Genomic DNA, 22936 nt, shown 5'->3' on the forward strand with positions numbered 1-22936 from the left:
TTTAAACGGTGTTAACCTGTTGCTTTTCAAAGAAGTGGCTTACAGCTGGGGTAATGGAGCCCTGCTTTTGCCACCGCGTCCCCTTTCTCCAGGAACGAAATGCTAGAATGACTTTGCAGCAGTCCGATTTATGCTTATGAGTATCTTGTACGGCTTAAAAGGGAATGGGTGCTTTCGGATCTGCAATGCACTTCTAAGATAGGTTTAGGTACGTATATAGTCAATTGTATCCTATATCTGCAGGAGAAAATCCCCGCGGACAAGTCCGGTTCGATATCTCCGCTTTACTTATACTTCGCGGAGGGCGAGAGTTTTCAACGCGTCATATGGCTTTACGCTGCACGGAGCTAGATGTGTCTGGAATGGCAGTTTGCCACAGAAAGTTACCAGACGATGAGCTAAGAGTACGATGTACTTGAGTAGAGGAATACAACAGATGGTAAAGAAGCGGAATTTATTCGGGAGCTCGCGCATAGCCTCTCTCATTTGGTATATTGTTCAGAAATATGCTGACATGGCGTAATTTTCTCCAAAGAGATATAGCGGCAAAAGAGGGTATTCGCGACAAACCAGGCTTTCAAAATGAATAAAACGTATACCGAGTGGAAACCGTATGTAAAACGCAAGGTAAAATGCATATAGGAAACGCCAACCAAAAAGAAAAGAAGAGAAAAGAAAAGGAAAAAGAAAAAAAGGTAAAAAGATACCAAACTACGGACTACTGATAGTTAAAACGGAGGGGAACTGAGGAGTATGATCCTAAATCAGCTCAAACGTCTCGCCTGTACAGATGTATAGATTAGTCAAAATGCGTGTCTGCAAAGAGATGTGCGGGAAAAGAACACAACAGCACACTTACCAGGTTAACCCCAATTTTTCGATAGATGGAGTGGGTATTGCATTTCGGTCACCAAAAGGATTCTCATCATCGTCATCTTCTTCTTCTACTTCACTCGAAGAATCTTCACTTGCTGTTTCATAAGCAAGTTGCTTTTTGGTGGGATTAGAAGTCGAAGGTAAAGGTCCAGGAAGGCTCATCGGCCTTTGCGGTCGCGGCGGTTTGGCTGGCGGACTTAGCACCAAGCCAGCAAATCTTTCCGTGACATTCCTTTCCGGCAGCCGTCGAATATCATCAATGGAGAGATCATCCTCACTATCACTGTCGTAATCGACGCTTTTGTCAAGGACTTCAAATGCCATCAATGCATTTACAAGCTCTTCATTTGCATGGATCAGGCTACCAATGAAGTCATCACTCTCAACAAGCTGGATATATCGTAAAATTTGACGTCTCAGTTCCTTGCATCGTGAAAATTTCTCCATAACCTCAGCATTATCGCTCACGCGCTGAGTTTCACGATTAACAAGTTTAAGGACGTTTGTGAGATTAGTGCTTGCCACCGAGGCAGACGCTATTGCTTGTAAAATCTCCGGTCGCTCCTTTTCAAGGTTAAACTGTCCTCTTCGATTCTTCTTTTTATCTTTAGACTTGCCGGAGACAGCAGGGAACGGAGGCATGGATGACCTGCGAGTTGTCGGGGAGCCCAGAACCGTAGAAGGTCCCTCTCCAGCTGCTATAGCCACTGAATGACCCAGCGGTTCATTCGCAGCCTCCTCTGTTTCTTTCAGCACTTTAGACTGTTGAGGTCGAGGGCGCCTCTTCCGCGTGGGTAATTGCTTATAGAGAAGGGCTACTCTCTCCATACCAGGTGTATTTTTATAGGATATGGCCCATTGTGGGAATAGCTGTTTGCACTTCTCTCTTACCTCTGGATCCGACACTGAATCTGTGGCAGCGACTCTTAATCGTTCAAGAAGTGGCTCATCAGCGAAGCTTTTCAAAAACCTCTCACCAGCGTTTTGGATAAGGAAATCAAGTATTGTCAGAGCTCGCAGTTGGCGATGAACACTTCCGTATTTTCTTTAGATTATTTTGTGGTTAGTCTATTGGCTCCGGAGATCACGGGGCCATTCACATACAGCTTCTTTCGAAGAGCTCTACTCGCTTCCTGAGGCCCGCTGCTTTGCAGTCGAATGACTTCGATTAGGTCTACAATACCACCGGAATCATCCACGTCGTATTGCTCACTAGTGAGCCGGTCGATTTGGACAGTAATGGCTGTAAACGGCTTCTTCTATAATAGGGGGAAAGAATGATTAGAACCTTGGCGTGAATCCTCAAGTTAAATAGGATGCTCGTGGCAACCAAAGAATAAACTCGAAACTGAAGAGAAACAATCACTGCCACCAAGAGTAATCTTTGAGGCAATAACCAAGGGAGAATGAAATATATCAAATCCCACCCTATCAAAAAGAAAAAGGGACTGCGTAATGGACTTTTGTGACCTGACATGTTCCAGGGCTTTGACAAAACTTAAAAAGAGCAAAGTAGGGGGGAAGGGCGGTCCCGTACCGAAGAGGAGAACATCGTGCCTGGCAGCTATCCGTTCCTGTAACCAAGTTAGTAATTGTGCTCGAGAAATCACGGAGTATATTAGTAACACCTATTATATATCTTCGCTAAGGAGAGAGTAGGAGGGGGTTAGGAAAGTTCTAGCCGTTTGCGGTGCTATGACCCTTTCATGTTCCTGAGCCAAGCGATGGATAATGGCTCAAGGGGAGCTAAAGGAGGTCTGGAAAGGGGTTTGAAAGGAAAGGCTTAGAGGTAGCAAACGTTGGTGGGAAAAATGGTGAAACCCCCAGATGTACTGACGCCCCGATACTTTTGTACAAATATCGGGATAGCTTGGTGGAAACCGTGGGCGAGTTTCCTGGCACACAGCTATTCTGTGAACCGACCCAGCCGGAGAGCGCGCGGGGTAGACAGAGGATGCTTGGCGGATGAATTCGACACAGGTGATGCAGAGAACTGCAACTTGATATGATGGTTTTTGAGTAACATCAAGCTTCTCCAATCGTCAATTGCAGGGCTGAGCTGCCTTTCGGGATGCGCTGGTGCCGATACCTCTTAGCAATGACAAGGGACTGCGAGGTTGCGTTGGTCAGCGAGTGAGTGCAATTTGCACATGACGTCTTGAATCACGTGATTAGCGCCCAAACAAGCTCAGGTAGCGACGGAACGAGCTAGCTTCTTGCGGTTAGCCTGGTGTTGTCAGTGCCCTGAGTAGGAACTAGCCCTAATATGATTTAGTGCTGGTCCCGCCGTTGTGACATAAGCAGATCGGCCGCCGGGTTCGGCATGCTCCGTGAGCAATCGCGAGACGACCGGCCCGACTGCTCCCTGCAGAGTGACATCTGGCCTAGTGATCCTGTCTTGGAGTTGCAACCGATGAAACGCCCAAATTACCCCCAGGCAAACTTATTTAATCTCTGTAGATCCCGGGATTTCTGCTCAATCGCTTTGTCTTCCATAGTTGTCCTCATTCTGGCTCTGAGTCTTTCCGGCTGTCCCCGCATCCTCTCACCTTTGGTTACCCCGCGTTACTTATTCACTTCGTCACTTTTCCCTCGAAAGATGTCTTACCAACAGGAGCTGTTGGTGGCCCAGCTGGCGGTGCAGAGAGCCGCCATTTTGACCCAGAAGGTATTCTACGAGAAGACCAAAGGAACTCTTTCAAAAGATGATTTTTCCCCTGTGACGAAAGGAGATTTTGGCGCCCAGGCCTTGATCATCCAAGCCATTCGCGCGAACTTCCCCCAGGATGAAGTCGTGGGAGAGGAAGATGCGGACTCGCTCCGGGAGAACGACGCCTTGAGAAATGAGATGTGGAATCTCGTCAAGGACATCAAACTCACCGATGCCGAAAGCGACAAAGTTATCGGCGGACCCTTTAAGAATGAGACCGAGATGCTTGACGCCCTTGACGGCGGCAAGAGCCCTGGTGGCCCCAAAGGCAGAATATGGGCATTGGACCCCATCGATGGCACCAAGGGCTTCCTCCGAGGTGGTCAGTATGCTGTCTGCCTTGGTCTCATAGAGGATGGCGACGTCAAAGTTGGCGTTATCGGATGTCCCAACCTTCCACTCGATGACTCTGCACCCCTTTCCGCTGAGATTGGACAGTCCGGCGCCGCTGGCACGGAGACCGGAGTTCTCTTCTCTGCTGTGAAGGGACAAGGTGCCACGAGTCGCCCGCTTTCGGACGGTGCAGTGCGAGAGGGCAAAGCAATTTCGATGAGGCCGGTTACGGATATTACAAAGGCTTGCTTCTGCGAGGGAGTCGAGGCCGGTCACTCCGCCCAGGACGATAATGCCGAAGTCGCCAGACGCCTTGGGATTAACTCGCCCAGCGTGCGCTTGGACTCTCAGGCGAAGTATTGTTCAATTGCACGCGGCGCCGGCGACATTTACCTCAGATTGCCAGTTAGGGCCGACTATGAAGAGAAAATCTGGGATCACGCCGCGGGAGACTTGATTGTTCGGGAAGCTGGAGGCGAGGTCACTGATATCACCGGCAACAGACTCGACTTCACCAAGGGCAGGAAATTATCAGCGAACAGGGGTGTGGTCGCGGCCCCGAAGTCTATTTTCGAGCAGGTCATCAACGCAGTCCGCGCCGTCTATGCTGCCAAGGCATCAATTTAGAGGAAAGTGTATAGAGTTCGATCTACTTTCTAGTATTGTTACATAGCAACAGCACGCCCTTATGAAAAAAAGATACCAAAACCTATCATGTACATACAGCAAAAATAACCCAAAGATATCCCAAAAAATGCGACAATGATATCATTTGATCTTCTTCGCTTTTAATTTGATCGTTTCTCCGTTCACGAAGATACCCTTTCCCTTGTATGGTTCTGGGACTCTCCATTTTCTGATGTTTGCCGCAAATTGGGTAACTATCTCTTTATCAATTCCTTCCAGTAGAATAGTTGTCGGCTGTGGAGTACTTGCTTTGACTCCCTGTGGAATTCCCAGCTCGACTGGGTGCGCGAAGCCAACCTTTAAGGACACGAATTGCTGCCCGGAGTATTCGGGTGTGAGTGTGATGGCTGTGGGTTCTATCGACGCCCTGAAACCGACACCGACCAGCTTCAAGACGCAAATGTGGCCTTCAGAAACGCCTAGGATGTAATTTTTAAGATGTTGCCGAATTGTTCCTGCGGTCCACATTCCGATTAGCACACTCCCTGGCCCCAGTACTCAACCAGTCACATATTTAATATATACGCACCCCACATGGCTTTTTGGTGCTTATCCTCGACATTGGCTATATCAAACTTCGCCTTTCGGGTTTCTGCATCGTATTGCAGCGTAGAGAATGAAGGAATCTTCAGCGTCATTTGACCTATTTCACACCGTTATTTCGAATTCCTCTTGCAAGGTCGCAACCAGATAAAAACGAACCCAAAGGACCAGATACTTCCACAGCCATAGCAGGAGTATCCGCAGCTGTCACTCTCGTGGTCGCCCCTGATTTTGGCAAATCAATGAATTTTAAGGACACTTCTGGTGGAACTGAAATCGGCGCAGACCCGATTCGGGATTGTGTCGCTGCGGAAGTCGAGAATGTCTGCGATCGTTGGGGGAGTGAAAATGCCGGTATGAGGAAGGCAGGGAGGGAGTTGACCCGTGCAGACTCCCGAAGGAGCTGCCGGTAGCAACTTCGAGACACCGCCCAGGTCATCTTTGCGGAAACAGTATTGATGCTTGTCGCAAGTCCTGAGGACGAGCTCGCAACGCCGAATTGAATTCGATGGCGCTAAAACACTTCGGGTTAGCGCTCAATTTTATCACGTGGCAATTACATAATCAAGGGGCCTCGCGCTTTTGGGATTTGGCTGCGAGTCGCGTTCTCTGCTCGGGCAGATATCTCTCGATTGCACGACACCAGCAGGGCGACAGCACCACTCAACTACTATTCCATCACTTTTACGTTGAGGGATCTAATGCTAACCTATATCTATCGCTCTAGATGACATCTAGAAACTGTTTTCATGAATTGAATTGTCACTCTTATTAATATGATCATCTTTGTTTCTTAGGAAAGGCAACGTCTTCCTTGTCACCCAGAACCCTTTCATTTGTATTCCCCTCTTCATGAGCTTCCTACATAAAAGACCTATATGATCAAAACTGTCCTGTGCTTTAAATAGGCTTTCTCTTGCAAAGGAAACACAACTCCTTGCTAAAATTGATCATTTAATGACTTTGTATGAAAAGTCATGATATTCTCCACTAAAATGTTCACGACCAAAATCTATATACCCTTGCTCTCTTATTTTTTCTTGATATTCTTTTCTTGTACAGCTCTGGCCCTAAGATTTTCCCCCTTTGGGAGAGGTAAGATGCCGTACTTAAACCCCTCGCTCGGATCTGGCGCATAGCCTTGACGAGAATAGATCCCGCTGTGTTTCCAGTGGCACCTAAACCTGCTGTCGATTTGACTTCCCTTCTGCAACTGGAAGCCGCGGAGCGGAACGAAATCTATTCAGAGGCCGTTCGGCTACTCAATTCTATGGAGTCATCTTCGTCTTGCCATCAGCGTGCTGTGACGGACTTAGTTATATCTTGTCAGTTCCTGGAAGGCGGGCCAAACGATAATAACTGGGACTCTTCCTTTCACCTGGATCAGCTTAAGTCCTTATATGCCGCCAGGCTAGCTATGTGCGAGCTCAATGGTGCGGGTGCAGCAACCCCAGATAAATGCGTATCCATTCTTAGTCTCAAGCAAGAAGATGGCCCTGAATCGTATTCTACACAGTTCCATGCTAAAACCAGGAAGCAGCAACCAGCAATCCCTGCGCAGTTGGAATCCTGCCTCCATTCTTTAGAGTCGCGGCCGCAGTGGTGGACAAGTTACAGCAACAACCGTCAAAATGCAGCCGTTATGTGCCAGGCAGCACGCATTAATGTAGAGCGAGATGAGTTACTGAAGCACCACAAGAAACTCGCTGACATTACATTTGGCCTCGGGGCAGCCTTGAACCAGTCGTTGAATGATGCAGCGGCTGAGGCTACCAAACAGCGTTCTTTTTTGAATTCCATTAATGACTTACGTTTAAAAATAATCCGCGATATGCAAGATGCTGATGTCCTTGCTCGAAATCGATTCTCAGCTTTCGCCATTGACTTAGAGTCACAAATCCGTCGGACTGGCGCGGGTGCCAAGGAGTCCATGAGAGGTATCCTGTCTGATGCAGGGGTTCTATCTAAGGTCTGAATTCACTCTCCGGTTCTCAGTCCAACCCTTGACCCTTTAGTAGGACATCCTCTTGTCGATCAAGTCAATTCAGGACCTGAAGGATAGTATGAACGTCTATTCAGAGATGCTGAAGCAGAACTCGGAGCTCGCCGCTGCAGATCAAGAAAGGCAGAAGGCTAATTCCGAAATAACCTTAGCCACTCGGCAGTCTCTTGACGAAATCAGAAACCAGCATATAGCCATTATCGACCAAGAATTTAGTCACCTTCATTCGTCAGTTGTATGCTACACCTCCATTAACTACCTGTGAAGAGTGAGCTAACATTGTGCTAGCGATCTGTAAATGAACTAATATTTTCAATCCATCAAAAACAAGTTTCTTTAGACGAGGTATCCCTTGACACATGGACTTTAAGGATCATGTTCTAACCTTTAGAAGCGTGTGGAAAGCTTTGAAAGGGCGTTTCAACAATTCGAATCCCAAGCCTCTTTGCTTCAAGAATCGTTGATGGTGCAGATTTCAAATCAATCGCGATTCCAGGAGTCGTTTCATGCTGATCTTCGCATCGCCCAGTCTCTCCTCGCTGATGTGACGAGCTCTGCTGCAAACTTGGCGTTGAATGTTGAAAAATCTTTGCAGCGTTTCGACAAATTTTTCAATATTGGAGGGATTCTGAGCTCTCCTTCCGGGCGCGTTTGGGCCGTTGTGCTCTTGTGTATTCTGATAGTCCTCAATCCGAGAATATTTGCTACCTGTCTCCTTATTTTTGGTACGGTTCAACCTCGTCGCTAACTCAGGACTTGGCTAACTCTCTATTGGTCTAGTTACCGTGGCAGGGGTCGTTCCCGGTCGAGCCTTGAACGTTTTACGAAATTTAGAGCGATCACCTCTTCATCCGGTTAAGCTAGAATCATGCGCTCGTTTTGCGTGCTTCGTATTCGGATTGATATTTGGGGTGATATTCGTTATATCCCTCACGAAGAAAGGATATATTTCGCTCCCCGCTACCCGCATATTATTTGCTAGGATTTCTAACAGATCAGAGCGAAAATCTCTCGATCTTGCATAATCCTTGAACTTTTATAAGCATGCACTTGAGTTATCTTATATACCCTTGCAAATTTAATACCCATCAGATCAGGATCTGATTTATCGAGGGGCTAGATTTTTCAACGCTGCCGTTTCGGTCCATCGCGTGTTGCACGTTTTCCTTGACTCAACATATAGCGTCTCATTTCGATGTTTATTCTAACTTATTGAGATACTCCGTACAATACATATTATTGTGTCTACCCCACATATCATGGCGTATGAAATCTTCATTAGTATAATTAGGATAACCAAGTGTCTTCGGTTTTGGAACTTAATGGCTCAGGAGAGATGCCCACACTCTTCATTACTTCGGTATTTTGAGCATATTTCTACGGAGTACACATCGTTTATATACCCCGCATCTCAGACCGCCTTTCCTTTTCCCCATTGTTTTGTTTAATAATATGGATGCAGAGCTCTTGCTCAGTATCTGCGGGTGATCAGAAAGTAGATGGCTCCTCTCCCTCCGGTCACCATCGAGTACAAAATAAAACAATCAAAATATCGCACAAAGAATCTACTACTCTGTATCCACTTGACCCCCCTCACGCAACCAGAAATATGTCATAGCACAACACCGTTCTTGATGGTGGGATTGGGTTGTCCCTTTCTCTTTGTTCCCCAGAATGTAACATTTTAATTACCCGCGGGCGTTGAAGACAACAATGCCATTGTTAACTTGATCCTCCACATGTATGGGGAAGTCAACGGTCCGTGATCTGAGTTACTCTGCTTTTGAAGTCCGAATTGGCTTCTGCCCCAGGTGTATAAGAAGAGAAAACATCCCGCCAGTGTCCGTTTTACGATGGCGAGGCATGGGCCAAGTGTGTTAAATCACTACCAGCGCAAGAGAACCACTCCCACTCTGATATACACGACATGAAATTCTTCCCGATACTTCTCCTTGCGTCCGCGATCGCGGTGATGGGGGACCAAGCCCCTAAGGAGCTCACGGAACGAGGTTGCCTACCGGAGGGCTACGAATGTAAATTCAATTGGCATTGCTGCGCACGCCTATATTGCTTTCAGGCTGTAAGAGACCTTTCCTCCCACTAAATTGGTTCTGTCCGGAAGGGTACTCACAGGTTGTGTGGATAGGTGCGCTGGAGGAAACTAGGGCGGTTCTGCTTAAAGGATCCAGAGAGCCTCATGGTGGACTAAAAAGCGGGAGGAAGATAATCGTCTTCAATGAGAGAACACCGTTCTCTCATACTACACGTTCCCGATGGATGATCGCGTCTTTGCTATGTGGACGGTGTGAGGGTTGTTTTAGAGAGCAGATGGCGTATATAAGGGCCTACGTGACTGTAGATTAATATGATCCATTTCGTTTGATACTTTCGAGAAACGAGTTTAGGCTCTCGGTGACCGCTCCCGATAATATGGCCATCACAAGCAAACGTCACGTTTTCCGCCCGGAATCGGAGTCTTGGCAGGGTCACTCCCGCCAAAAATTTCTCGCCTGAGTGCGGCAAGCTCATCGGCGCTTCGGGCCATTCATTCACCCTCCTCGGGCTCCAGGGAATGCGCCTAACCCTCTAACCCATCGTCTCCCTTCCCTCCTTGACGATGCCACCCCTCTTCATCGCCTCCCTCGGCAATCCTCCACCAAAGTACCACAAGACCCTTCATTCCGCCGGGCACATCATCCTCCGCGCTGTTGCCGAGCACCTCTCCGCCAACTCCTTTGCTCCGTCCCCTCATCTAAAAGGCGCCTTAGCAACCGAAGCCTACCTGCCGCGCTCGCAGACCCGGCTAACATTATGGCAATCACCGACCCTCATGAACATCTCCGGCCCAACGATGGTGCGGGCCTATAAGTCGTGGTTGGCGAGAGAGGGAGCGGACCCCGTCTTACCACTCGCCGCGAACACACCCGGAAGGAAAAAGAATGCAGATCACCGACCGCCTTTGAGCCTGATATTGGTGCACGATGAATTAGAGCTGCACCCTGGGGAGCTGAGGATTCGCCGTGGGGGGGCAGAGCTCTCGGCCAGAGGACATAACGGAGTCAAGAGCGTGACTCAAAGTTTGGTAGAGGCGGGGCTTCTACCGGCATCGTCTTCGTTGACAAAGGCAAGAGGGAAAGGTGCTGCTGGCGAAGATGCTGCCTTGCCTCCGATTGTGCTCCGGGTGGGCATTGGAATCGGCCGGCCAGCGTCTCGTGATCCTGGTACAGTCGCGGATTATGTCCTGCGGGAGATGCGCCCCACTCAGTATCAGGAGACGTGTAATCTGGCTGGTCGTGTTGTAGAAATGCTGGAGGTAGAAATGGCTCGGGTGCAGTCGTGATGTTGCCTCTTTATAAGCATTATATGCAGCGACTTCGAAAGCGTGACCCCCTGGCGTTTGGGATTTTGATTACGCGATACTGGCATAGGCTGGATACTCAGGATAGATCGATCTCCAAATACCCTTTGTTGATTTACAGTGTCGCTTGCACTGACATTTTTGAGGCAATTGCAGAAGCAGTATCATCAGAGAAGTGTCTATTGTCACAGGTGGTCTGTACAAAATATGTAACGGCGTACATATACTTCTCAATCGCCTTCTCTCACACGGTGTCTCCCCTCTGGGTTTGAACGCCGGATCCAGGCTCAACATCGCAATTTCGATTGCAGCCCCATTCCATAATTAAGTTACAGTCTCGCGCTTTCTCGCTCCCTCGACTGTACCCATTGTCCGATGACGGCCACAAGCTTCTGCAGTTCTTCTTCCGAATTCCTGGCGTGAAGACAAACCCGAACCCGCTCTGTGCCTAGAGGCACAGTCGGCGACATAATCGCCCGTACCATGAGTCCCTTGTCCTGGCAGGTTTTTGCCAGGTCATGTGGGAACTTCGTCCTCAGTGAGAAGATTGGTGACGTCGGGTGATGGCTAATGTGAAGGATAATGCTGTCTGCTGGTGAAATCTCGGCAAGCTTCCTCCTGAATGACTCTATTCTTTGTTGAAGCTGGGCTTGAAGCTGCTCAGTATTTTTAATTGTCAGTAGATGGGATCACGGGCTTTCTGGAATCGTGGTTGGAATAGGGAACGTACAGGTTCTGTAGCACCTTTTTCCATGAGCTCATAAGCGGTGCGTGTTGCAACAAGACCAGGAAGTCCACTTGCACTGCTGAAAATTAGTGGGCGAGCGTAGTTTGTCAAATAATCCCTTGTCAGTGGGGAACAAAGAACAATCGCTAGAAAATCAGCTTCTTGTCTCAGCCAGCATAGATAAATTGAAAACCAGGAAGCATACCTCCATTGCTGGCTATAGATTTGCCGAATGTGTGCAGCCGAATGAACACACGATCCTCCACGCCGAGCCTCTGCACGATTCCACCTCCTCGGGGCCCAAATATGCCCGTGGAATGAGCCTCGTCAACTATCAAATGGCCGTTGCCATTAGGAAGCATCGATTCTAGCACGTCTAGGATTTCTTTTATCGGCGCAAAATCTCCCTCCATGCTATAAAGCGACTCAACAGCAACAATAACATTGCGCTTGCCAGAACGTATTGAAGAATCAAGATCTATCTCTTCTTGGAGCTTGCGCTGGAAGCTTTCAACCGAGTTATGCTTGAATGCCGTCCGTCTCCCCGCTCTTGAGAGCCGCATGCCATCATGGGTGCTTGCATGTATCAACTCATCATAGATAATCACGTCCCCACGCTGTGGAATACAAGAAAAGATTCCTACATTGGCATCATACCCGGAGTTGAACAGTCGTCCACTGGGAGCATTATGAAAACGGGCTAGAAACTCCTCCAGATCTTCGGCATAATTGGTATTCCCATCCAGCAATCTAGAACCGCTGCTGGCAATGCGATGTGAATTGGATATTCTGGCAAGATTGTCCATGTACTGCTCCCGGAAGGCGGCTGATGTAGAAAGCGATAAGAAGTCATTTGAGGAGAAGTCTGCAACATCAGGAGGAAGGACCTTCAAGGATCTGAGTCGTCCTTTGGCCTTTCTCTCTTCCAAAATTAAGCGGAAGGTCTCTAGTAGTGGGTTGTGTGTCTTCATTATGGCCAATTGAGTTGGTACCATGGAACTATGGGAAACGTGGGCCTTTATGCAAGATAAATCAAATAATAAATTCTTTCAAAATAATGACTGGCTTCCTGGCCCAGGCAGGAAGGTCTCGCAGCCTTGTATATTTAACAATGGCAATATTATGATTCCTGGCTAAAAGAGACGGAAAGCAGCAAAATGGATCGGATCAGCTAACTGCACGAGGGCGCACGGCGAATTCTCCGCAGGGATCCAGGGAAAAGAAAAAAAATTGGAAAAGCAAATTAGAACCTTGTTGGAGAAAGGAACGGGGTGTGAGAGCCTCGGGTAACCAGCCCAACACCTCTTAAATATTTAATGACCTTGAATGATATCCCGGCGATGATGCAACAACGCCAGGACGTTGCCCGCATTTATTGATTGATTGTTGGCTGGCCTGGCTGAAGCCAAAACTCCTAAGCGACGCAGCCGAAACAGGCACCCAGCGCTTGAAACTCTCACGCCCAGCCCTCCCGAAAAGGCCGAATTCGGTTGGGAGGAACTGGAGAGCGTGCAAAGCTGATTTTCAGAGCCTGAGCGAGCCCCCCACTAGCGGAATAAGGGGATTGAATGCTGTGGAGGTGGCTCTTGGCAGGAGGCCGGCGCTCATTAGCAAATAAATATTCCCGTAGATCGATCGGCGGTGATTGTTGGATTAGCTAGCGTACTAACCGCAGAAGCCTGTGCCGTTTGGTGGAAGGGCCGTCGATCTAGATACAAGACAGAGTTCGCCTGCTAACTTCTCCGTAAGAAGCTAAATATAAGGAACGAACCTTTTCACTATGGGAAGAGTGTGAAACATCACCGGCACCATCGGCATCACCATGATATCCTCGTTCGTCGGTAGCGGGCTCTGGCGCACAGCTCGTGCGTACCAGATCTACGGTGCAAACACAAACGTCGGCAAGACGGTCGTGTCGACAATTCTATGCAACGCGATCCCGTTTTACCAGCCGAAGGATAAGCTTTGGTTCCTGAAGCCAGTCTCAACAGGCGCGCTCGACGAAGCTGATGATAGGTGCGTCGCCTGATTGCCATTGTCCACGGTTTGTATCGGTACTGACGCATGGGATAAAATATAGGCACATTAGTCGGTTTGCAAGAGGAATATCAACCAAATGCCTTTATCAATTTGATGAACCAGTGAGCCCCCACCTTGCCGCGCAGTTGAAGTCGGTAAGTTGATCTCCAGGAGAGTCCCTTTGGGGTAAAGACATCCACTTAAATAGTTCACTTCTCGGCAGTGCCCTCAAGACGGAGAAATTCTTGAAGCGATATCTAGGACCTTGAATAACTGGGCTCAACAAGGACCGGGCATTGCGCTTGTCGAGACCGCTGGCGGGGTCCTCTCCCCAGGGCCCAATGGCAGTTTGCAAGCGGATTTATATCGACCGCTGCGATTACCTGTGGTCTTGATTGGTGACTCTCGATTAGGCGGAGTGTCAGCATCTATTTCAGCTTACGAGTCGCTTTCAATTCGTGGGTACGATGTTGAAGGTGTTATCTTATTTGAGGACAAGTACTACCAAAATCATGGATATCTCCGGGATTTCTTTGGCAAAAAAGGTGTCAAGCTGTATACCCTGCCTCAACCCCCTGAAAAGGAAATGGATGAAAGTGCAAGTGCCAAAAAGAAGGATGAGGAAGCAATGGCAACTTTCTACGAAAGGGCGGCCAAACATGACAGCATTGCTGAGCTTTTGGAGGAGCTCAAGGCTAAACACCAACAGCGTGTCGAGCGCTTGGAGTCTATGTCCACAAAGGCTCATGACATGATATGGTATCCATTCACACAGCATCATGGAATGACGCCAAAGAGTATTACGGTCATTGATTCGGCACACGATGATTGCTTCCAGACCTTGAAGTCTGAAGAACTCCCCACCAATGGCGCCATAAACGGTGCATCAGAATTGCTGCAACCTACTTTCGATGGCTCAGCTTCTTGGTGGACGCAGGGGCTAGGCCATGGGAATCCCGATCTGGCCCTGACATCTGCTTATGCCGCTGGTCGTTATGGTCATGTCATGTTCGCAGGAAACATCCATGAACCGGCATTGGCATTGGCAGAATTACTCCTCAAAGAGGTACAGAATCCTCGGCTGAAAAAGGTATTCTACACGGACAATGGGAGCACAGGGATGGAGGTAGCTGTCAAGATGGCATTGCGCGCGGCTGCTAGTCGATATGGCTGGGACGCAAGCCAAGAGACCGTGAGCATCCTCGGCCTCAAGGGCAGTTATCACGGCGATACAATCGGCGTGATGGATTGTTCTGAACCATCTACTTACAATAAACGAGTCGAGTGGTACAGAGGACGAGGTTATTGGTTTGATTTCCCCAAGGTACAATTGTCCAAGGGCGTATGGAGTGTTACTATTCCCGAAGAAATGAAAAAGGCCTTAGGGCCAGACGCCGACTTCTCTAGTCTGTCTGCGATTTTCAATCTTACTGCACGAAAGGACTCTGAGCTTGCCCAGCGGTATAAAGAGTATATCAAAACAACCCTCGAGAACCTGGTTGTAAAGGAAGGTGTGAAATTCGGCGCGTTGATAATTGAACCGATCATCCTCGGCGCTGGAGGAATGCTGTTCTCGTAAGTCCAACTGTATCCCCATCGTTGATTGTCCATCGAACAATTCTTCCTAACCCAGCATTACAGTGATCCCCTTTTCCAACAATGCCTCGTCCAAGTAGTCCGAGAGAACCCCCAAATTTTCTCCCAATTCTCCCCAAGCCCGCCATCGTCCCCATCAACCAACTGGTCCGGTCTCCCTATCGTCTTCGACGAAGTCTTCACCGGCATCTACCGCCTCGGCCGGCGTACCTCCGCCTCTTTCCTCCAGATCGATCCAGACATTGTCGTCAACGCCAAACTCCTCACCGGCGGACTACTACCCCTCTGCACAACCATGGCCAGCAACGAAATTTTCCAAGCTTTCGACAGCCCGCACAAACATGACGCACTGCTCCATGGACACAGCTACACTGCTAATGCGCTTGGCTGCAGCGTTGCAGTCAGCTCAATGAGATCCATGATTGGCATGGAGGAAAGCGGTTATTGGCGGGCACACGTCCAGGATTGGGAGGCACAGGGAGTGCAGCAGGCAGCAGATGCGAAAGAATCTGCCGCTGCAGGTGACCACCCGACAGTGTGGAGTTGCTGGTCGCACGACATGGTGAGAGATTTATCGTTTGCAGAGGAGGTCGAGAGTATCTTTGCACTGGGGACCGTATTGAGCATTACTTTGAAGGACAGAGAGGGTGGTGGAGGTAAGATTGAGATCCCTCCTTTTATTTTAATTTTATTTCCCCTGGTAGTTTTTACTGATTCCAAATTTACAGGGTACACATCCACAGCAGCGAGCGGGTTGCAGAAGCAGTTGATGGCTGGACACAATGGATTTACTGTACACTCTCGAGTTTTGGGCAATGTACTATATCTCATGGCGAGTGTGACATCAAAGACGGAAACGCTGTCGCGGATTGAGAAGCTCCTTCGAAGGGCTCTGCTATGAGACAAATTTTGGTTGCTGTGGGTATTAAGCGATAGATGCCGTTACGAAAATACAACCTCGCTGACTAGAGCAGTAGAAAATCAATTTTATTTTAAATATTACCGTGTACCCGTTTTAGTACATATCCCAATTGTCTTTTTTCCTTTCTTTTCTTTTCCTTTTGTGTTTTTTTTTTCTAAGCGCTTCTATACATTCGCTTCTGCCTGAATCTGGCCTTGAACCTGTTTCTCTGGGGCCACAGGGGTAGACGACGTATGAGCCGTCATCTTTCCTTTATACTGTCCTCTTTCAAAAGGTGCCATGGGGTAATATCCCCACTTATCGAATATCTTCTTATCCTCATCCCACCCGGAGCAGTCGGTAGTTAACATCTTCTCTCCTGTGAAGATCGCATTCGCACCAGCCTGGAAGCAGGTGACCTGTTGCTCTTCGGTCATGGAGATACGGCCAGCGGCCAATCTGACAATGGACATGGGCAGAACGATACGAGCCGTAGCCACGGTTCGGAGAACCTTGTCAAAAGAGATCATTTTCCGCTCGCCGAGGGGGGTGCCCTTGATAGGTACGAGCGCGTTCACGGGGAAAGACTCTGGGTGAGATGGCAATGTGGCGACGGTGTGTATCAACCCGACGCGGTCGGAGTCCTGTTCACCTAAGCCCAGAATGCCACCCGAACAGACGTTGATACCGGCATCACGGACATGCTCCAGGGTCTGCAGTCTCTCGTCATACGATCTCGTGGTGATGATGGACGGGTAGAATTCTCTCGACGTGTCAAGATTGTGATTGTAAGCGGTGAGGCCTGCGTCTTTAAGCTCCTTGGCCTGCTCGCCGTCAATCATTCCCAGAGTAACGCAAACTTCCATTCCCATAGCTCGCACTCCGGAAACCATCTCTTTGATGTTTCGTAGATTGGTTTTTCGGCCTCGCATGTCGCGCCAGGCGGCACCCATGCAGAATCGAGTGCTGCCATTCTCCTTGGCGACCCTGGCGGCCTCAAGCACGGAGTCTACGGAGCTTAGTTTTGTGGCTTTCAGCCCGGTCTTGTAGCGGGAAGATTGGGCGCAGTACGAGCAATCTTCGCTGCATCCACCGGTTTTTATGTTCATGAGAGTGCACATTTGAATGGCGGCGGGGTCATGGAAGCGACGGTGAACCGTAGCCTGTGTGGCGTAGTTGTATTAGCAATTGATTAATCAAAAATGTCAAAGCACGGTTTCAGGCTGAGATAAATTAAGCTTAACCAACATACGGAAGCATATGTCAATTCAGTCAGAGGTGCATCGTAGATCTTCTGAATCTCTTCTCGGGTCCAGTTCATCCGAGGTGCCGTGGCTGAGACCGCCTCTTGGAGGGCACTGTTTGCCCCGGCGGATGACGACGAAGCGGAGGCCACAGGAGAAATAATGGTATTCTGAACAGTGCCATAGGACCTGCGGAACAGGGTCCTAGAGACGGTCGCTCGTGGTAGGGATAGTGCGGCCATTGTGACTTGAATGGGTTTGTTGTGTTTGTGAGGGGACAAAACCAGTTGTTGAGGGCCAGCCTCGACAATAACTATTTGGACCGACTTCCCCTCAATTGTGTGTGGTTCTGGCTCTTGGTCCTCGGAATGAAGGAACGAAGGGATGACTCTACGAAAATTCCGGCGGATGGGCCCGAAGATCGCTCTTCACGCTCCGTGTGCAGGGGGTGATATGGTGGGGTAAGTTGGGGCCAAGGGGGAGGTTTGCTCGCATTTTGCACACCGGCGTTGGGACGATCAGGTCGCTGCGCGTGGGCGGCGGGCCTGCGGTGGCCTTGCCCCTGGCCAGGAGGCGCAATGACCCCCAACAAACTCTCCGGCGACGCCAATTGGGGCCATGATATTTCGGCCTGTCCCCATTGGAAGTCAACCAATAAATGTGTGCGCGTTGGCTCCGGAGAAATGCAGCTTTTGAGCTCCACAGCTTGTTTTACTTCGCTGTCTATATGCTTTACATGCTTCCCTCTTTCCTGGTGGTATGCTGGCTGCCGTTATACTGCCTATCCTCGGCGCAAACGCACTGGGTTATCTCTGGGCAGCGCTGGGGAAACTCGCTCGTGATCACCGCAGAAACTCAACCGGAAAAAAAAAAAAAAAAGAAAAAAGGAAAAACCAAAAGAAAGCGGCTAGATAGGGTAAGCCTCGGCTCAGCTGAGTCATCCTAGTTGCTTATTCAGCATGGCCGGGATGCGTCGCGCTAGGCCGTATCGGGGAGGAGTCTGACGTAATGAGAGCGTTTGCAGCGGAGCGAGACGCGGAGACACGCGGACGCTGCTGTCGACGACATTCTCATCCACGACGTGGCGGGCCTGCTCCAGAAACGAACTGCTGATGTTGGGATGGGATGCCACGACGCACAGCTTCTTTGGGTCATGGTGCAAGTCCTGATGAGATTGCGTTGCAAAGCCTTTTTCAATGCTAACTGCTCACTGTTAACTACTAGTGAACCGCTGCTATCATGTATTGCCGTCTGACCACGGAACCCTACTCCGTGTAGATATCTATCCCTCTATTGACAAGACGCATCTATATGCAAGCATCATCCCACCCTCCACACCGCCATTTTAATGCATGCAATTCCCACTCTTACTCCGGTTTCTAATTCTTCTGTTCCCTCCCTCTCAACTTCAAAAAGCCGGTTGATCCTCTTGTAGCGAACGCCCATCCGATCTGATTCGCAAGCTTGATGTCCACGCCCAGGTCTTCTGCAAATGCCCACACCACGGCCGGATTTTTCTGGAAAAGCCTGCCCACTAATACTGCATCTAGCCCTTCATTTTCCAACAGATCATTTGCCTGTTTGCCGTTCGTGATGCTCCCCACAGTGCCCACGGCGATACGGTCTCCCACGGCTTTCTTCACAGCAATGGCGAACGGCGCCTGGAATCCCGGGCCGATCTTGATCTTCTGGTCCGTATGGTTGCCGGCAGAGCTAATATCGAGGAAATCGACCCCTCCCTTTTCCGCCAGCACCTGCGCGAAACGTACCGTATCTTCCAATTTCCAGCTTGGTAAGTCTGGGCGGGATTCTTCGAGCCAATCTGTGGCAGATACCCGGAGGAACAGCGGCATATTTTCTGGCATGTTCTTGCGGGAAATATCAACGATCTCAAGGGTAAGTCGCATACGGTTTTCAAAGCTGCCACCGTATTCGTCGGTACGATTGTTCGAGACCGGCGAAAGGAAGGAGTAGAGGAGGTATCCGTGTGCATTGTGGATTTCGATATAGTCAACTCCAGCTTTTACTGCGCGTCTGACAGCAGCTCCCCAAGCCTCTTTGAACTCTTCAATGTCGGCCTTGGTCATGGCCTTTGGTTGACCCATTCGTCTGGAGTACGGGATGTCACTGGGACCTTTTATATTATCCGGCCAACCGCCTACTGCCTCCACAGCAATATCACCAGTTGCAAGGAACGGGGCCAAGGTGCTCGCTTTCCGACCTGCATGCGCAAGCTGAACTCCTACGGTCTGGTTCTGACTGTGTACAAACTCGACTAGGCGTCGCAGGGGCTCGATCTGAGAATCCTTCCATAGTCCTGAGTCCTCTGGGGAAATACGGCCTTCGGGGAGAACGGAAGTGGCTTCAAGGAGCATAAATCCCGGTCCACGAAGCGCGATACCGCCAATGTGGGCCATGTGCCAGTCTGTCAGGTGCCCGTCATCTGCAGAATATTGGCATAGAGGAGACAACTTTGAAGAGAATGTATCAGCAAATGGATGTCCATCAGTTCTGTTTTGTTGGCAATGGACAACATACCCCGATGCGATTTTGAAGTGTAACCCCCCGCAATTTCAGCGGTTGGAACAATTTGGGCGGTCTTGTCCCATCTGACTGCGGATCTGCCGCAGTACCAGCCTTAGGATTCTGATAAGAAGCAAAATAGCTTATTCCAGGGGCAGGCTCATTCCGAACGCCCTCCAAACTCTTCTCCAAAGGCATCTTGAGTGGAAAGGTTGGAGGAGCTTTCGTCGCAAAACTACGTCCAGACTAAGGAATTATCTGCCCAAACAAGCGCTGGGAGAGCTTCTGAGCGAAAAGTAATAGACTACCAATCAAGACAGATATGGAAAATGAATGTTTTTATATTCAAAGCTATCGAGGATTTAAAAGAAAAAAAAAATTGACTTGAGTTCACACGGCGAGTGCTCTGGGAAAGAAATCGTCAGCATCGAACTTGATCGAAGGATTGATTGCTAAGAAAGTCGCCATTTTCTCGGCAATTCCCTCATCGGCCCGAGCCCTTTGCTTGCAGGCGTTATTGGACAATGGATACAAAGTTAACCCGGCTGCTAATAGTTAAACCCAAACGCTGACGAAATCTTAATAATCCACCTTGTCTGCTAGTTAGTTACAAGATTTTAACGGCGTCAATTCCCCCATTTAACGGACTTGATTGAGCAGGGCAATGAAATCGAGGCCGAAGCTTGGTTGACCGTGTTATCAAGCGTTCTGTAAGGAGACCCGCTTGTCCGTTTCGATGGGTTGAATGTCGGCACGGCACACAACCCTATGGCTCAGGGATGTTTTCAAGATTTGTAAGTGGCCTAAAGACCGTACAGCGAGCGCTGATGGCTCATCGATGTTTTCAAGCCCTCTTAAAGTGACTTTAAGGCTGTAGGGTAAGACGCGATATATTGGGGTAGTGGTCATAGATTTAGGAGGCATTAAGGGAGGCAGGGTGTCGCCGACGGATTTTTAAAGGCGTGCTTCAACCTGGCTCGACCTTTGCCGTCGTCCGGCCCCCTGGCTGTCCATCATCTCTAAGGACATTTATGGGGGTTATTATATCCCTGGTAGTATGGATTGTAGGGTGTTGATAATTGTATGGACTTATAATGTTAAAATGAATCGATGATAGAGGATCTAATCTGGCATATTGGGGTCGAAGCCGAAGGTGGATTATTCAAGCGACAAATTGGACTTGTAGATGTTAATTCGCAACCCACGGTTTTCCACAAGTAGCTGTGGATTGAAGAAATGGCATATTTTGGACTTGTAGATGTTAATTCGCAACCCACGGTTTTTCACAAGCAGCTGTGGATTGAAGAAATGGTAAATTTTGGACTTGTAGATGTTAATTCGCAGCCCACGGTTTTCCACAAGCAGCTGTGGATTGAAGAAATGGTAAATTTTGAAGGAATAAGGCGTATCGAGTAGCCGTAATATGTCGGCCGTATATTATGGCCGCTATGAGGAGTGATATGGTAGATTTTGATAGAGGCTGGTATTGATTAAACAAAAAGAAAGCCTGATAGAACATAGAAGGAGTATCAACCATGCTTTGTATGCTGATACTGCTGTTGGAGAAAAAGAAAACTCAGGAGGATGGAGGGGCAGGAGGGCCCTATATATACCTGTGGGATCCTAAGATTAGGTGAGCGAGCTAAGACGAAAAGTGAATTGGGAAGCTGGTTAGTTAATAATTTGCGACGAAAGCCAGTGATGTGACGAAAGTGAAAAGAGAGTGAAGCTTCAAAGAAAACAAAGGGCCAGTCAATAGAGATGGGGCACTGATAGTGAATGCATTGAAGCAAAAGTAGAGTGAAAGTGAAGTAAATATCTGCTGACACAGCTTATACAATAATTTTTGGTGAATGATACGACGAAAACCAGTGATGCGACGAAAACAACTCTCACTGATTTAGCACTGTTGGTGAATGCCAGGGACCTTAAGTAAAAAAGTCCTTGAATACAAGGTTGTGAAAGAATCCCTGGTGTGTATAACTGTAGCCAGGTGACTGTTGCGACGAAAAGTGATTTCTTTTTTGTAGGGCCCAGACCCTTTCACTTTCAATGATATGCTCTGCTCCAGTCCAGGCCCAGTGATATCAGCCAGTTAATGAGTAGTTAGTTAACTAACATTTGTCTGTAACTGGGATGTCAGCTAATCCCCACCAAAAAAATTATCCAGTGAAGTTGCCGACAGCCGGGCACCCACGGATGTCTGCGGGCTTATTCCGTCGAGAGCGCGAACGTCTCTCCCCGCACACCAAGTTGGGCTCCACCGCCGAGGACGAGGACGGCAGACGGGCGCGCTGCTTGCACTTCTTCAGATGAACATCGTTCCGGTATCCTAGCCCGCCATTAACTGGTTAATTAACTGACTGGCTCATTCGAGAGTCTGTTGACGCCGCCATCACCACCTCCTCGACCCGTCTGCATCGACAGCCCCAACTCCCACCCTACACAGCCGAACCAACCATTCTAGCCAACAATGACGACTCCCAACTTCGAACTCTACGGCTACTTCCGCTCCTCCTGCTCCGGCCGCCTGCGCATCGCCTTCCACCTCAAATCCATCCCCTACACTCGCCACCCCGTCAACCTCCTCAAGGGCGAACAGCACTCCGACACCTACAAGTCCCTCAATCCAACCAACACCGTGCCCCTCCTCGTCGTCTCCAACATCAACAACACCGTCTCCCCATCCTCCGCCTCCTTCTCCATCGGCCAATCCCTCGCCGCACTCGAATACCTCGAAGAAGCCCTCCCCACCAACGCGCGCCCGCTCCTCCCGCCCATCTCCAACCCCGTTGCCCGCGCCCACGTCCGCACCATCTGCAACATCATCGCCTGCGACGTCCAGCCCGTCACAAACCTCAAGATCCAGAAGAAAGTCAAGGCCTTGGACGGCGACCCGACTGTGTGGTCGCGCGATCTCGCCACGCAGGGGTTCGGTGCGGTGGAGAAGTTGCTCGAGCTCAGTGCGGGGCGATTCTGCGTCGGTGACGAGATCACCTTGGCCGATGTGTGTCTAGTTCCCGCCGTGTGGGCGGCGGAGCGAGTGGGGATGGACCTGGCCCGGTTTCCTATCACCAAGAGGGTGTTTGAAGAGATGCTGAAGGAGGAGGCCGTGCAGAAGGCGCATTGGCAGAAGCAGGAGGATACCCCGGAGGATTTGAGGGCTTAAATGGGCCATCTCCTGCGTTTCTTTATTTTCTTTTACTTCCTTTATGATGACGGGGAAATTTAAAAGGGACCCCCCTCGCTCCAATTGGAATCGACGATGGATGAGTGGATTTTCTCATGTTCTATATAACGATATTTGCGCGATCAACACGAGGTCTTTTGAATCAATATGTAACGTTCCATCTTTAACCTTTTTCCCAGGATATATCATAGCATTCTACACATATCGTCAAAAAAAAAAAAAAAAAA

The 22936-nt window shown here is 49.2% G+C and overlaps 10 protein-coding genes across 10 annotated transcripts; 5 read left to right on the forward strand and 5 right to left on the reverse strand.

The window, feature by feature from the left end:
* Nucleotides 1–471: 471 nt before the first annotated feature.
* On the reverse strand, nt 472–2954 carry CIMG_01323 (VHS domain-containing protein). The gene is made up of 5 exons (XM_001247551.2): nt 2505–2954; nt 2414–2450; nt 1981–2135; nt 860–1921; nt 472–782 (listed from the first exon to the last, which is right to left on the reverse strand). Exons 2-5 carry the CDS (start codon nt 2426–2428, stop codon nt 770–772), a joined length of 1245 nt encoding a protein of 414 aa, XP_001247552.1. The 5' UTR covers nt 2429–2450; nt 2505–2954; the 3' UTR covers nt 472–769.
* On the forward strand, nt 2648–4709 carry CIMG_01322 (3'(2'),5'-bisphosphate nucleotidase). The gene is made up of 2 exons (XM_001247550.2): nt 2648–3097; nt 3152–4709. The coding sequence occupies exon 2, from the start codon at nt 3200–3202 to the stop codon at nt 4544–4546; it is 1347 nt and encodes a 448-aa protein (XP_001247551.2). The 5' UTR covers nt 2648–3097; nt 3152–3199; the 3' UTR covers nt 4547–4709.
* CIMG_01321 (mitochondrial 54S ribosomal protein YmL16) lies at nt 4603–5588 on the reverse strand (the record flags this gene model as incomplete). The annotated part of the gene is made up of 3 exons (XM_001247549.2): nt 4603–5061; nt 5136–5249; nt 5309–5588. The coding sequence occupies 3 exons, from the start codon at nt 5586–5588 to the stop codon at nt 4688–4690; spliced, it is 768 nt and encodes a 255-aa protein (XP_001247550.1). The 3' UTR covers nt 4603–4687.
* An 831-nt stretch (nt 5589–6419) lies between these two features.
* CIMG_01320 (uncharacterized protein) lies at nt 6420–8465 on the forward strand (the record flags this gene model as incomplete). The annotated part of the gene is made up of 5 exons (XM_001247548.2): nt 6420–7118; nt 7168–7386; nt 7440–7496; nt 7546–7876; nt 7932–8465. 5 exons carry the CDS (start codon nt 6420–6422, stop codon nt 8174–8176), a joined length of 1551 nt encoding a protein of 516 aa, XP_001247549.2. The 3' UTR covers nt 8177–8465.
* Nucleotides 8466–9699: 1234 nt separating this feature from the next.
* CIMG_01319 (peptidyl-tRNA hydrolase) lies at nt 9700–10681 on the forward strand. The gene has a single exon (XM_001247547.2). The coding sequence runs from the start codon at nt 9769–9771 to the stop codon at nt 10489–10491; it is 723 nt and encodes a 240-aa protein (XP_001247548.1). The 5' UTR covers nt 9700–9768; the 3' UTR covers nt 10492–10681.
* On the reverse strand, nt 10674–12231 carry CIMG_01318 (aminotransferase; the record flags this gene model as incomplete). Its single annotated transcript, XM_001247546.2, has 3 exons — nt 10674–11165; nt 11240–11382; nt 11442–12231. 3 exons carry the CDS (start codon nt 12229–12231, stop codon nt 10839–10841), a joined length of 1260 nt encoding a protein of 419 aa, XP_001247547.1. The 3' UTR covers nt 10674–10838.
* A 766-nt stretch (nt 12232–12997) lies between these two features.
* CIMG_01317 (dethiobiotin synthase) lies at nt 12998–15752 on the forward strand (the record flags this gene model as incomplete). Its single annotated transcript, XM_001247545.2, has 5 exons — nt 12998–13252; nt 13317–13410; nt 13479–14830; nt 14897–15507; nt 15580–15752. The coding sequence occupies exons 1-5, from the start codon at nt 13059–13061 to the stop codon at nt 15750–15752; spliced, it is 2424 nt and encodes an 807-aa protein (XP_001247546.2). The 5' UTR covers nt 12998–13058.
* Nucleotides 15753–15817: 65 nt separating this feature from the next.
* Nucleotides 15818–17447, reverse strand: CIMG_01316 (biotin synthase). The gene is made up of 2 exons (XM_001247544.2): nt 17005–17447; nt 15818–16915 (listed from the first exon to the last, which is right to left on the reverse strand). Exons 1-2 carry the CDS (start codon nt 17236–17238, stop codon nt 15938–15940), a joined length of 1212 nt encoding a protein of 403 aa, XP_001247545.1. The 5' UTR covers nt 17239–17447; the 3' UTR covers nt 15818–15937.
* Nucleotides 17448–18154: 707 nt separating this feature from the next.
* On the reverse strand, nt 18155–19898 carry CIMG_01315 (NADH-dependent flavin oxidoreductase). Its single transcript, XM_001247543.2, has 2 exons — nt 19535–19898; nt 18155–19467 (listed from the first exon to the last, which is right to left on the reverse strand). The coding sequence occupies exons 1-2, from the start codon at nt 19715–19717 to the stop codon at nt 18376–18378; spliced, it is 1275 nt and encodes a 424-aa protein (XP_001247544.1). The 5' UTR covers nt 19718–19898; the 3' UTR covers nt 18155–18375.
* Nucleotides 19899–21853: 1955 nt separating this feature from the next.
* CIMG_01314 (maleylacetoacetate isomerase) lies at nt 21854–22876 on the forward strand. Its single transcript, XM_001247542.2, has one exon. It carries the CDS (start codon nt 21993–21995, stop codon nt 22686–22688), a length of 696 nt encoding a protein of 231 aa, XP_001247543.1. The 5' UTR covers nt 21854–21992; the 3' UTR covers nt 22689–22876.
* The last annotated feature ends 60 nt before the right edge of the window (nt 22877–22936 follow it).

This window comes from Coccidioides immitis, assembly GCF_000149335.2.
Source record: "Coccidioides immitis RS genomic scaffold supercont3.1, whole genome shotgun sequence".
Taxonomy (NCBI): domain Eukaryota; kingdom Fungi; phylum Ascomycota; class Eurotiomycetes; order Onygenales; family Onygenaceae; genus Coccidioides; species Coccidioides immitis.